Source organism: Magnolia sinica, chromosome 1, assembly GCF_029962835.1.
Source record: "Magnolia sinica isolate HGM2019 chromosome 1, MsV1, whole genome shotgun sequence".
NCBI lineage: Eukaryota > Viridiplantae > Streptophyta > Magnoliopsida > Magnoliales > Magnoliaceae > Magnolia > Magnolia sinica.
Genome location: NC_080573.1, coordinates 30,012,059 through 30,025,553, shown reverse-complemented (window position 1 = coordinate 30,025,553; position 13,495 = coordinate 30,012,059). Strand labels below are relative to the sequence as shown.

The 13,495-nt window shown below is 41.2% G+C and overlaps 1 protein-coding gene across 4 annotated transcripts in view; it reads right to left on the bottom strand.

Annotated features, from left to right (window-relative positions):
* Nucleotides 1–1,086: 1,086 nt before the first annotated feature.
* Nucleotides 1,087–13,495, bottom strand: part of LOC131243790 (uncharacterized) — an 82,602-nt gene continuing 70,193 nt past the window's right edge. Inside the window, exons 17-20 of one of the 4 annotated variants that reach the window (XM_058243374.1) lie at nt 12,582–12,723; nt 6,747–6,776; nt 3,184–3,254; nt 1,087–2,138 (exon numbers count right to left, since the gene is read on the bottom strand). In XM_058243374.1, the coding sequence (XP_058099357.1) occupies nt 1,469–2,138; nt 3,184–3,254; nt 6,747–6,776; nt 12,582–12,723 (913 nt within the window). In that variant the 3' untranslated portion in view covers nt 1,087–1,468. The remainder of the gene's footprint in view (nt 2,139–3,183; nt 3,255–6,746; nt 6,777–12,581; nt 12,724–13,495) is intronic. The other 3 variants (XM_058243382.1, XM_058243397.1, XM_058243388.1) reach the window with 3 other exon arrangements.

Below are 13,495 nucleotides of genomic sequence, written 5' to 3'. Positions count from 1 at the left end.
ACATCTTGGTTCATAGCCAGCATGTAATGTTAAAGGCCCAAAACATTGTATGTCTACAAGCCTTCACCGTGTGATTTTGGAAGCATGTCTATACATGTTGGACACCATTGGATCAACGGTAGCAATTGCATCACCAGAGTCACTTGTCCACAATCATTGACTTTTAAGGCTCAAGCTAGACGTGTTTCTGCGATGCCCGGACTCCATATTTCCAATTTTCTGGCAAAATGTTGCCAATCAAGCCAATGTTACATTTTGCCGTGGATTGGTTGGACCAAGAAAAATCATGCTCAATTGCTCAATTAGGGGGATTATGGTAGCATGTTTCCACTTGATAAATGGTCTCGATTAGGCAAGCTATCACAGAGACTAAGGAAGCCTAGTACCTACACTAAATATATCAAATGATCATATGCAATCAAACATCTAGATTTGAATGATTTTCCCGTCTCTCAAAAGAGCTTTGCTCTTACTCTTTTAGATCACGCACATCTACCGAGCACATGTGCAAATGTTCGACTAGCATAAGATCCAAGCTTCTCATCAGGTAGGCCACTCTGCAGATATACTCAGGCCCATCAATCGAGCAAATTGTGACTTTTTTTACGGTGCCCACAGGTACTATAAGTGAACCACTGGTCAACCTTCTCAATCAATTTCTTTGTATTATCTAAGGACCAAAAGTGAGTAGACCAGGCCTTTTTTTTCTTTTCTTTATATATATATATACTATGGCATCCACACAGTGCAGCCTGCCCAGTGGACAGCTTGAATCTCATAAACTAGGGTGGCTAATGGCCACCTTGCCCGGCTCAAGTCCAGCCAACCTGGAGACCGTGGGTTGGTTCCGGGGATGAGTTTCAGCCCAGACCACTAGGCCCTTGCTCAAATTATCGGTGATACAGGTATTTCAATAGTGGGCCTACCCTCAGCTGAATTGCTTAGCTCACAGGCTGGTCTGGATCTGACACGTCCTCAGATCTTGAGTAGGATTTTGGACATGCTTCAGTGGGATCCGGTCTTAAGGCCATATGCCTTCCTACAGAAAATACGATTTGCTCTTGCAAAATCTTCCCAACACCCCAATGACTGCAATACACAAAGGATAACAATTTTATGATGACGTGAAACGTATAAAGATAAAAATAAAAAATAAAAAACAAAAAAGAGCTAAGAAGCTAAATCACCATCTGAAATGGATAACCGAGAACCTGCCCTCTTCACTCTTCCTCGTGTTAAGAACAAGGTCACTCGATATATATACTTTTTTACAGTGCCGACCATGGACGGAGGAAGAATGTATCAGCCTCCAAAACCAAAGCACTTCAGAGATTTACAAAAGCTCTACACTTGCACTAGCTGATCGGCCCGACGCCATCTTCCAACTGGCAGGTGCCCGCTCGATGCGTCTCCCTCAGACGAGGTTGTGAAACTTCTGTTGAGCCATAGATCCTAGCTCCTGCTGTTGTCAGGCTTCATTTTCGACTGCTTTGCGAAGCTCCTCAGGTCCTGTGGCTACACCCTCTGTCATGCCTTCAGCAATCTTCGTGTCCTCTTCTGGAGAAGATAGGTCGTTGGGCCTTGGACTCCCGTCGCCAGGTTTGGCTTGCTCAGTACTCAAGTTCTCACCATTATCGTTTTCAGGACCAGCAATCCCCCCATTTACTACTGCATTGCTGGATGATGGGGATGGTTCAGCCAAATCCACGTCAAGCCCACCATGCATCTCATCTTTTGCTTCGACTTCAATCCCACCATTTGGTATGGTTGCAGGTGGGTCCGCCTTGGATGCATCACCAGGATCTTTTGTCTCTCTCCACTCAACCCATTCTGGTGGCCTATCGCCTTCGTTGGGACTTGATGGTCGATTTTCTTCTGACTTTTCAATCAGCCCATTTGGGAAGACTTTGGCTCCAGAACCCTCTGGATTAGTCACTGTACCAGGCAGTTGCGAAGATGTTGCAGTGTCGACTAAGTCATCATCTTCGCCTACAATGACCTCATCGTCGCTGCCACTGCCAGTCAGACCAGTCTCTTCCTTGCTGGGCGATGGTGAAGCAAGCGAGCCAATCGACCTCTCGTTGACAACTCTGTCATCCTCAAAAGCAAACCAATTCGAGTTTGTGAAGAGAGAGCTGCTGTTAAGAGCATGGATTCAATCAGTTGGGTGCTGCCATTCGGCAAATGTAAACTTGTATAAGGGCTCCCAATTTGGTTCTGAAAATGGGGGGCCTGGTTTGGTGATCTGGGCTGCTAAACATGCTTAACCATCTATTTGTACGCCACCAAATGAATGGTTAGGATCAACCAATCTGGTAGAGTTATTGGGGAATCCCCCAGCAACTGGGGGTTACAGCAGAAAAACAGTCTGGATCTATTGGTGGGTGGGGGCTCCAGACCCTTCCATCTGCTGTGGGTTGTGGACCCGTAATCCCTCAAGGGAGCTCCTGCAACATTTACAGAAGCCCAGAAGCGCATGCTTGACCAGTATGTATAATAACAGAAAAAGGGAGTGGATACCCATGCCATGATGATTGATATATACACCCTTCCTTTTTCTGCTTTTGGTAATACAGTAGAAGCATGTTTGTATGGACTGGAATCCTCTACAATCCCTGTTTTACGCAGCACGTAAAACACCACTCACCATGCAGTATTCTATCAGGTTCTTTACTTGATGTGAGGTGATAATACAAAAAATCAGCTAGATCCACAACTCAGAAGGGCCACACCACATGGAACATTCGAGATGGGATGTCAACCATGGGTTTGTGTGTGGGGCCATCATGGTGTGTATCTTCCATCAAACCCATTAATTAGGTGCAACTCACCGGGATGAAGAGGTTACAAAAATCAACCTGATACAAAACTCAAGCAGGCCATACAGTGTGAACTGAGTGGTTTTGGAGCAATTCAACATTATTCCCATTGGTGTGGTCCACATAAGCTTTTAATCGGGCTCATCTTCTGTATGTATGGTCCAAATAATAGTTCTGACCTCGTGGACATGGTGGAACCCACAGACCTTGGGGCATAAAACAGGTGTTGCAGACCAAGTCCGGTCCTGCTTGTACTAGTGTAAAGTAAAATGAGTGCATTATTTACCTAATAAGGTGGGTGTAATGTAAATAGCAGCTCCCAAAAGACAAGGGGAGACTTGATAGTAAGGGAATTCAAGTTTACCTATCCTGGTCATCTCCCAGACGCAGAGAAGATATCACAACTTCAGCAGATTCATCATCAAAGTACACGTCCTGCCAAATTCAGTCTGTTAAGGCAGCTTATTCTTCAAGAAAGCAACTGTTAAGGTAGAAAATTGCTAAGGTATTCTGTAGAAGTATGAAAGGATGACCAAAATTCTCCAGATTTGATGAAATGACTGAACAATCACATTGCTTTCATAGATGAGGAGACAAAAAATAAAAAAATAAAAATAATTAAAAAAAAAAATCATTTATTAGTTTTCCCAGATCGCGCATCTCGATCATCTGTCACTGTGCATGTTCAAATGATCTAGCCATATTTTCAGTGATGCACGCACATGATGATCTGATGCGTGCGTGTGGTTTCGGTGTGGTGAGTGGGTGTGGATGCACATGTGTGTGTTGCTCATGTGCAACCGGTTGACTGCTAATTTACCACCCAACCAGTGGATAATTTTCATCCTATCATGTGTGCGTGACATCCAATCCATTCAAAAAGATTGGCCCCACAATGTGGATCATCTTGTGCAAAAATCTGGCCACCTATATTCCATGTTGGAACTATGGTTGGATCCGATCATGTTGGATCATCTCGTGCACACACACTTCACACACAATAAGGGTTTGGAACTTATCCACTAGCCGGACGGTAACTCATCCCCCCAACCAATGTTGTCGTATCGCATATAATTTTTTGTTTTGAAAAATTTATAAAAATCAGAAAAATAAGAAAAAATATGAAAAAATATATATAAGAAAGTAAGGAGAACTTTCCTAAGTTAATAAATAACTAATTTTATATGTTTAAAATACATTTGAGAGAAATAAAACCAATTAAACAATGAATTAAATATCAAGTCATCAACATTCGACAATATAGTCAACAAATATCAATTAACACTTAGTAACTAAACAAAATGAAGAAGCTATTTATTTATTATTGATTGTAGAAAATGAAAATATAATTTAAAAGTCAAAGTCATACCCTAAGTCACTAACAAAATAATATTAAATGGAAGATGCCACATTGCTATTATATACATTGATCTATTTGCCATTGTGGCATTTGATCACCACCACCATCGTTATCATCGTCGTCATCTCCTTTTCCACATACACTTCTTCTTTTGTTTCTTATGTACTAATAGTTCATTAACATCCAATGGTGGATCTTCAGCCCGATTATCATCTCCTCTTTCTTTTATCTCATCAATCTCTTCCACGGGTTGACTGCTACTATTTACCCCCCACCCCCCCCCTTTCGAGCGAAAGTAGAAGTACCTTCTCCAGGTATCAATTCATATGCGGCATCTTCAACTTGCAGTCATGTCAGGTCCCCAACAACAAATACCAAGTCTTCCATCTGTACAAGCCACTCGTTATCTGCATCCAACTCATCTAAGCAGATAGGGTCAAAGAAACCAAAATTTTCTTTCCTAGTACGGAATCATTCTTACCCAACCTGCACGCACAAGGCAAGATCACTATGTTCCTCAGCTACATCTACAGGCCTTTGGATGCTCCAGTTACAGGAAAACTACACAAAGTGAAAGGCATGGTTTCCTTCATAGGACCCATTCCAGTCTCCATTTTTCTGCATTTTGAGCCAATTAAAGTCAACGACAACATGGAGTATCGGGCCAGCACATCAGTGTGTAGGAAGGGCATTACAATACCCTCATTCACCAACAGCTGAATTGGGTAGAAACTACATCAGACGTGGTTGATATGCCTCTTTCTAGTTCTTCAGCTAGCTAGCAAAGGTTTTGATTGGACAGAGTAGAGATGGAGATTTGACAGTAAAATCTACTTCCACTTTTGCTTCTTTAAATAAAATCCACATCAGATGAATCTTCTCGTCAGCACCAATCCACTCATTTCTCTAGTCCTCTATCCCTCTTTGAGTTAGAAGGAGCATCCCAAGTTTCTTAGTGTGACAAAAAGCAGATTTGTATTCCAAAAGTCTAATAGGCTTCTTGATTACTGGAAATGGCTTTAGTTACATCCAAGTCAAGTCAGTGACAAACTGACAGGCAACAGAAAATTGGTGATGGCACTGGTTCTGACTAGAAGACCGAGAGATCTGAATCAAAGGAGTCTTTCTAATGATTTAGCAGTAATGAGGTGTTGATGTCTTGATTGAGTAGCAGACTCATAAAAGGACCTATCAATACCCGCATGGGGCTCTGAAGTTGCACTGAGAAAAGGGATCGAGGGGCACTCACACCCCTTCTTCCCCCAAGTGAAAATGGGGTAATAGATTGTGTGGGGTTATAGATCACAGGTTTCTGTGCTGGCAATCAGTGACATCAAATGCAAGAGAATCTGGTAATGGGTTTCTGGCATGGGTATGGATTTGGATTTTGGATGGCGACGGGTGGGTTTAGGAGATGACATAGCAGATCCAGCAACAGTGACGAGTTCCACTGATGTTGGGAGTCTGGACAATGATGAAGGATTGGAAGGGGTGGATCTTGAATGATGATGATCTCTTCCTCCATCATCATACGGGGTCTAAGAAGAGAGACAGAGATGGATGGTAGAATCACAAAACATAAAAGAAAAATCAGCCAAGAGGCTTTGATACCATGTAGAATAGGATTTTAAAAAAAAAAAAAAAAAACAGAGAATATATCTAGTCCTCCTCTTGGGTCCTTTATTTATAAGGATAATCAGCTACAAGAGATAACTTCTCATTAAATAAAATAAAATGAAAAAGACACCATTATCTCCAAGGATATTGCACACCACAAGACCATCGAATATGTGCACTCTTAAACACTCGAATATACTCCAATGCACGTACATTGAAGACTGCATACTCCCAAGTCTCCAACAAGGTGTGAGGCCCCAACATGGCGCATGTATAAGCACCTAACCTGTCCAGCATGGTTGCCCTACCATGAAAATAGGAAGCCCCAAAAATAAGGCCGACCTAACCATCAGGTAACCCCACTTTAATTTGGAGGTTTTTGAGTCTTTGGCTGCACAAATAGGGAGGAGCCCACCAATATAGATTGTGGGTGTGTTGTGGGTGTCTGGGTGAGGATCCCACCAAGATATGTGTATGTGTGAGGAGCCCACCAATATGCGTGTGCCAGAGCATGCACATGTGAATTCGAACATGTGAAAATCAAGACTGAGCGCATCAAGCCAGTTCTCTTGTTTGGTACATTGCAATCAAATTGGACACATGGCATAAAGGTCCATGATTTGGACAATTAATCAGGTAGGGTCCAACTGTGGATAGATTATTGTCTGCAAATTGCATGGGTGGGACGATCCTATCCATCTGATTAATGGGGCATCTTTAATGGAGTAGATGGTTAAGATCATCCAATCAGTGAGATTTTTCTGTTGTGGCCAATCTAGGACAGGTCCGCTCAATAGATGGCCCTGACCATGGAATGTGTTTCCAACTTTTCTGAAAGTTCTCTAGGAGGAGAACCAATACATGGTGCACCAAATAGATTACTTTAAAACTATAACAAAAACAATTTGGTCATAGTAAATGTCTTATCAACTATGTGGTGCAAGATATACCTCATCGTCTCGTTCAAGTGACCCATGAGCCTGCATGCATCAGCAATGAAGATCAGCAAGGTTAATCCCATACTCACCACTTACATATGTAAAACAAAAGATAATTCTTCAAGAAAAAGTATTTAATGCTGAATGCTAATATCAAGCTTAATTATCAGGCAATTAATGTGGATCCTCTTAGTTGTGTTTTTTTTTCCTCTTAATTAAATTTACCTCATTGCTCATAAGAAAACATGTACTCAAATGTCTGAACATGTAGCACACGTGTTAGGAGATCAACCATTCACATATTGTACCCTACCTTGGATAGGCCATACGACACAACTCTGATGATCCAAGGCACCAATTGGGGATATCGTCCATTGAACATTTGTTGGAATTTTACTTAACCACTCACAATGCAAAAGAGTCCTCTAATCAAAGGCTACGATCACACAACCAATGTGATCTTGGGGGTATGCTCCATCAACAAAAGGACCAAATAGATGAAAGGTTTGGTTCTCTCACTCACACGTGTACCTCGTATACATGCAACCCTCAACAGTGCACCAAATTGCCTCTGCCATGGTTTTGAATACCCCTTATGGTGTGGCTGTATAGGCCCTTGCGTAACAATATCTGTCACCCCTATTACATGTACAGGGGTGAACCAATCCGTTAAGAGAATAAAAATAAAAAATTTGACGTATCAGCCAATAAACCCCATGTTGGCACTGATAAAGAGCTATTACAGTCGAAAAGGACTGATCCGACCACAAAGCCTGGGATCGCAGTAAGCCTGCAGTATGTGCATTTGGAGAAGTCGTATCAATTTGAGGATCAGGTCTGTCCCCACTGCTCTCCATGTTCTCTTTTGTCATTCTCTCTCTGCCTTTTGAAATGACCACCGGTGTCATAAGACCAGTACCAGTCATATTTGGCTGCATCTCTACTGACTATCTAGGCCTCGCAACATGAGTTGTGACTCTAACCATCTGAGGAGGGAGAGGAACATTGATGGCAAGCTTATTTCTAGCATTGTCAACTACTTCACCCTTGATGTCTGCAAACATGATCCAACCTTTGTGTTCGCAGCCTTCTTCCCATACTCAGTCGATTTTGTTTCTATGGTTAGGCAGAGTTTGCCTTTCCTTGCCACCTGGTCAGGTTCTTCTACCGTAAACCCGATCTCAGGACCGGAGGATTCCTTCTGGATGTAAGAGGGAGGATGTATCCATAATTCTTTCTCAGGGGACTTCTTGTTGGAGACAAGGTTAAATTGATGAGCCCACCATCTCATCCATTGGTACAGTCCTCCGCTTACTACCTGATCTTTCCTTGGAATTACGAAAGTGGCCCATGTTTTGAAGTCTAACAATTTTCTCCACAAGTATGCCCAGTATTCAGTCCCGGTCCTGAATTCATGCATTTCTCGAGTAACGGGGGCATAAGGTTGTTGGAAGTCCTTGGTCCAGTCCAAACTGGCACGCGAACCTGCTAGGGTAGTACGGCACGTGCCAAAATTCCAAAGCCTCTCTCATCGGCAAGTTGTATGTCATTGTAAGTGTCGGCTATGATCAATATACTCTTATACTTTATGAAAATAGCATTTGCCCATGCCTCATAACCGATGCAAAAATTCAGCAGGCGACATACTCTAAACTCGCCACACCAAGGGTTCAGTGATTGGTTTCGGGAAATTGTTGGTGAACGGTTTCAAAGTAATGATGGGGGAATGATTTGCTGGGATTATAGGCAGGCAATAAGACAATCACGGGTTTAATAATACCGACTACTTGTTCCTGCCCTTTTTGCTGAACGTCACCCTCAAGAAGAGCTTTCTCGGGCATGCACCATCCGACGACATGACTAAACGATTTTGCTATCAATTTCTAAGGTTCCTTTCCCTGTTATGGGACGGTGACGCTGAAGTAATTTCTTCACTAAGACGTCATGCCTCCTGTCATGGTAACAAAAGTTTAGTGCGTTCGTATTGGACTAAATGCCACCCCAATATGTGGAAGTTTCAAGTTTTTCAGAGTTCTCATCTCTCTCAACCTTCTTATGAGGAGTTCTAGGTTGACCCTGCGGGGTTGATGATGATGCTCGGGCCCTGATCCGAGGCGCTGTTTCGTGGGATGACTCAGCCTGGAATAGGAGGGTTTACTGATCGGTACAGTCACTGATGCTGGAGTACCAAGAACTAGAGATGACCATGATTCCCAATCTTTCCATACCCCCTTGGTGTGGTGGAGGTGGAACTTTGTTTTCAGCTATTGCATCCCGCACGCCCTATGGTAAGGCCTCTATTAAGGGTTCAAAATCCGCAATGTTCGGAGGGGCCTGGGACTGACCAGTAGATTGCACCACTCTTCGCCGCTTCAGAGGCCGATTGGAAAGCAACTGTGAATGATCAGACAAACCGCTAATGCTTACCTCTGCTTCTCCTTCCATTGCTGCCTGGCGTGGATGCTCGGGAGCTTTTCTCTTCCAGAGTACCATATTCCAGCCATATGCATCAGTGCAAAGTGAATAAGTTTGGTGCTTGCGAAAATTCAACTAAAGAAAACAGAATGAGAAAAAGACCAAGCTCGGGTCGCTCGCTTTCAAAGAAATGGACCTGCAGCTTGCGCTTTGGCAGGTTATTGCGCTCTCATTGAAGAGCTTGATATTGCGCTCCCTGATAGGAGGCGCGTTATCACTTGTATCGCGTAATTTATCACACTTTTTGGGAAACATGGGGAAACATTGGGAAAATGGTTGAATTTTTCAATAAAACTTCAGGGATTATTTTTAAAAACTTTAATATACACTTTTAAATTATAAAATCTCAAAAAAGAAGTGCACATAATAGGTTTCCTTTATAAAGTATCCTAAGTTATATGTTAGCTGACTGAACTAATGCAATTATATTCAAATTGAATGCATAAGATTTATAAATGTATCAAGACATGTATGAAAACACAATTAATTCATTCAAAAAAAAAAAAAAGTAGTATAAATTGTAATTATTTTTAAAAACTTTAATATACACTTTTAAATTATAAAATCTCAAAAAAGAAGTGCACATAATAGGTTTCCTTTATAAAGGATCCTAAGTTATATGTTAGCTGACTGAACTAATGCAATTATATTCAAATTGAATGCATAAGATTTATAAATGTATCAAGACATGTATGAAAACATAATTAATTCATTCAAAAGCAAAAAAAAAAAAAGAAGTAGAAATTGTAATACATATTCATCAATAATGTGACTGGATTGATAAACTTCCCATGTCTCCCCATGCAACAAAATGTGGACACAAGTAGCTACTCACTACTGAACGGTGCTTTGTAGGCTCCACCATGATGTATGTGTTTTATCCACACTGTCCATCCATTTTGCCAGCTCATTTTAGGGAATGAGCCCAAAAATGAGGTAGATCTAAATCTTAGGTGGACCACACCATAGGAAAAGTTGGTGATTATTAAAAGCTTTTTAGGGGCCGCAACTTTTAGAGGAAACTGATATTTTTGTTTTCACTTCATCCAGGCCTTTGTGACCTAATCAACAGGTTGGATGGAAAATACACATTATAGTGGGCCCTAGGAAGTTTTTAATGGTGGGCGTTCATTCATAACAGTTTTCATTGTGTGGTCCACTTGAGATTTAGATTTGCCTCATTTTCCGGATCATGCACTAAAATAATCTGAAAAAATAAATTAATGGCATGGATACAACACTTACATCATGGTGGGACCTACAAAGCACCGTCCAGCCACCTCGCTACTGGCAGCATCAGTACAGTCCCGTGGATTTAGGGAGTTCCTACGTTGGGATGATGGGTGGAGCCCACTGTGATGTTTGTGAGAAATCCACCTCATTCGTTCTTTTTTGAGCTCATCTTAGGACGTGACCAAAAATGAAGCGGATCTAAAACTCAAGTGTGCCACACGAGAGGAAATAGTGGGGATTCAATGACCACCTTTGAAACATTCATATGGCACTAAAAGTTTTGTATCATGCTAATTTTTTTGTGCTTCACTTCATCGTAGTGGGAATGACCTTATAAACGGTTTAGATGGCATATAAACATCAAAGTGGAGTCCAAGAAGGTTTCAACGGTAAGAAATCCTTTCTTCATTTTTCCCTCTTGTGTGGCCCACTTGTGTTTTGAATCTGCCTCAATTTTAGTTGCATGTCCTAAAATGAGCTCTCAAAACGGATGAACGGAGTGGATTTCTCACAAACATCATGGTGGGCCCCACCTAAGTATCCTAGCACTAGAACTTCTTACCAAAGGCTCTCGCCTCTTCCCAATCCACTTGTGCCCTGGTCTGGGTACTACCCAATCCACGCGCAACGAAATAGCGTTATGGGTGGGACCTTGATTGTGGGCCTCTACACATATTTATTCCAAGCTTGGTACAATAATATCCATGCTCCAGCTTGAGGGAGAGTACTAATGAATGTGATATGAGCCTATGTATACCCACTTGGATTATTTTGGTCTAGGACATAGAGGGGAGTTTTGCTTTTGTTATTAGCGGCATTTCTCTTATTATGAAACCTTTATAATATAAAAGAAGGGGTGAACAATTGAACCCTAACTTCAACCCATTATTTTCTTTTCTCTCTCTTCCTTCTTCTCCATCCTATCTCTCTTTCCACCAATTTGCGGCAAACATGTGTAGAAACGAACGAAGTGGAAAAAGAGAACCCTAACTTCAACCCATTTTCTACTCTATACATTCTCTTTTCTTCTCTATTCTATCTCTCCTTCCACCAATTTAAGGTAAACATGGGCAGAAACAAACGAAGTGGAAAAAGAAAGTATGTTCTTCTTCTTTTCTTTAAATTCAAAAAGCAAAAGAAATGACTGTAGTAAGACACATGCTTGACCCATGATAGTTCACCACCATATCAAAAATGGTTGTGACTCTTCAACTGCACACATGGCATAATTGTATGGCAAACCATACCTTCAAAGTTGTTCACCCAATTTCATATGGAGCAAACCCAAAAGCTACACTGACAAGATGACATTAACCACCTGAATCCCTTGGAATTTGGACCACTCACTATTTTACTTTAAACCATCCATTTGACAGCCATAAATTGGATGATTAGGATCACTTGATCATTTGACAGCCATGAGGGATGCTGATTCTTTAGATATAAGAATCTATGTTTAACTAAACTGAATTATTTATAGATGATGGATGAATGGGTACCTGCAGAGGTGCCAATGTGGCATGTAATAGACCTGAGTTGTTCGTTAGGTGGGCCCAACAATTTATATGCCCTGGCCATAAAGTAACCTGGTCCATTCATCAGGTGGGCAACATGTATAATTTAATGTGAACTGTTGACGACTTTTTCAACCATCCAACTTTTCATGTATATGTGTGGCCCACCTAACAAAGAGGTCCAGCCTGCCTTTGGATTCAGGGCACGTAGACAGTAGGGCCTACTGGATGAATCACCCTGATCCCTCACATGTGGTCCACATTGGTACGTGTGGCTGGGAGTTGACATGTTTAAGTACTCCAAGCAACAACTAAAATTTGGCATGAAGCACTAAAAATGAAATTGGAAATTATTATCTCTTGATCAACAAAATCAAGATGATTGATCCAATGAAATCTGACCAAAAATTGCTATTGGATGTCTGTTTGGTCGCCAAGTGATTTTTCTTTTTCCAGAACAGTGAGTGATCTCCTGATTAGAAAGCAAGAAACTTGTGAATACTTTCTTTTGTCCTTTTATTCCTAGTCCTGTGACTAGACTTCCTTTTAATTTCATCGGTGGACTATCCGTGTCAACAGGAGCAATATGGATACAGAAGAAGTAGAAATACATTTCGGAAGGTACCTCTTCTATATCATCATTACTGTAAATGCCATAACGAAATGCCTGGCTCAAGTTATTTGCGAGTGCCGCGACATCATAATCCCTATCTCGGAAGTCGTCGTCATCGCTGTCCCTAGTTCGATCCTGTAATGCAGTTGGCCGCCTGCAACAGTTAAAAAAAACATCTTGTTTATCTCAGAAATAGAAAGATATCCCGTATTCGACAACACAGATGTGGCAGTGTAACCTATACAAAATAGCTAATAACAAGTCGAACTTAAGAAGTAATGTCATAAAGCAACTAGAATTGATAATCATCAAGAAGGCTTTGAAGATGATTAAGAGTCCAGTGATTCACTAACAAAACCATGAAGTTCCTTACCAATTGCCAATGGTAACGTCATTGTCGAAATACAGAATTTATTGAATTTAATTAACATGAAAGAAAGATGAAGCTAGAATCAACAGAAATAGAACAGAATCAGATAACTCAAATAGGTAAGTAACATCTGCGCAAAGCATGCATACATTTTCATTACATAATGTGCGGACTATGAAGACAGCTGCTCCCAACTGTACAAAAGAAAAGAAAATTACATTTTCTTCTTCTGCTTCTGCTTCTTCCTTTTTCTTTCTTTCTTTTCTTTTTTCTTCTTCTTCTTCTTCTTCTTCTTCTTCTTTTTTTTTGGAAAGAAACGTCAACAGCAATAAAAATGAGACAGCTTTATCAAATCAGTCAATTTTCTCTACTATAAGTTCTTTGTCTGCAGTCACACTCTATACCTAAGTGATACTGGGCACCCTAAATAATGGCACGTCCAGAAGGACATTTTCTCTAGTATAAGTTCATTGTGTGCAGTCACACTCTGTACCTAAGTGATACTGGGCAGATTAAATAATGGCACGTCCAGATGGACATGTCTGCATCTACCCAA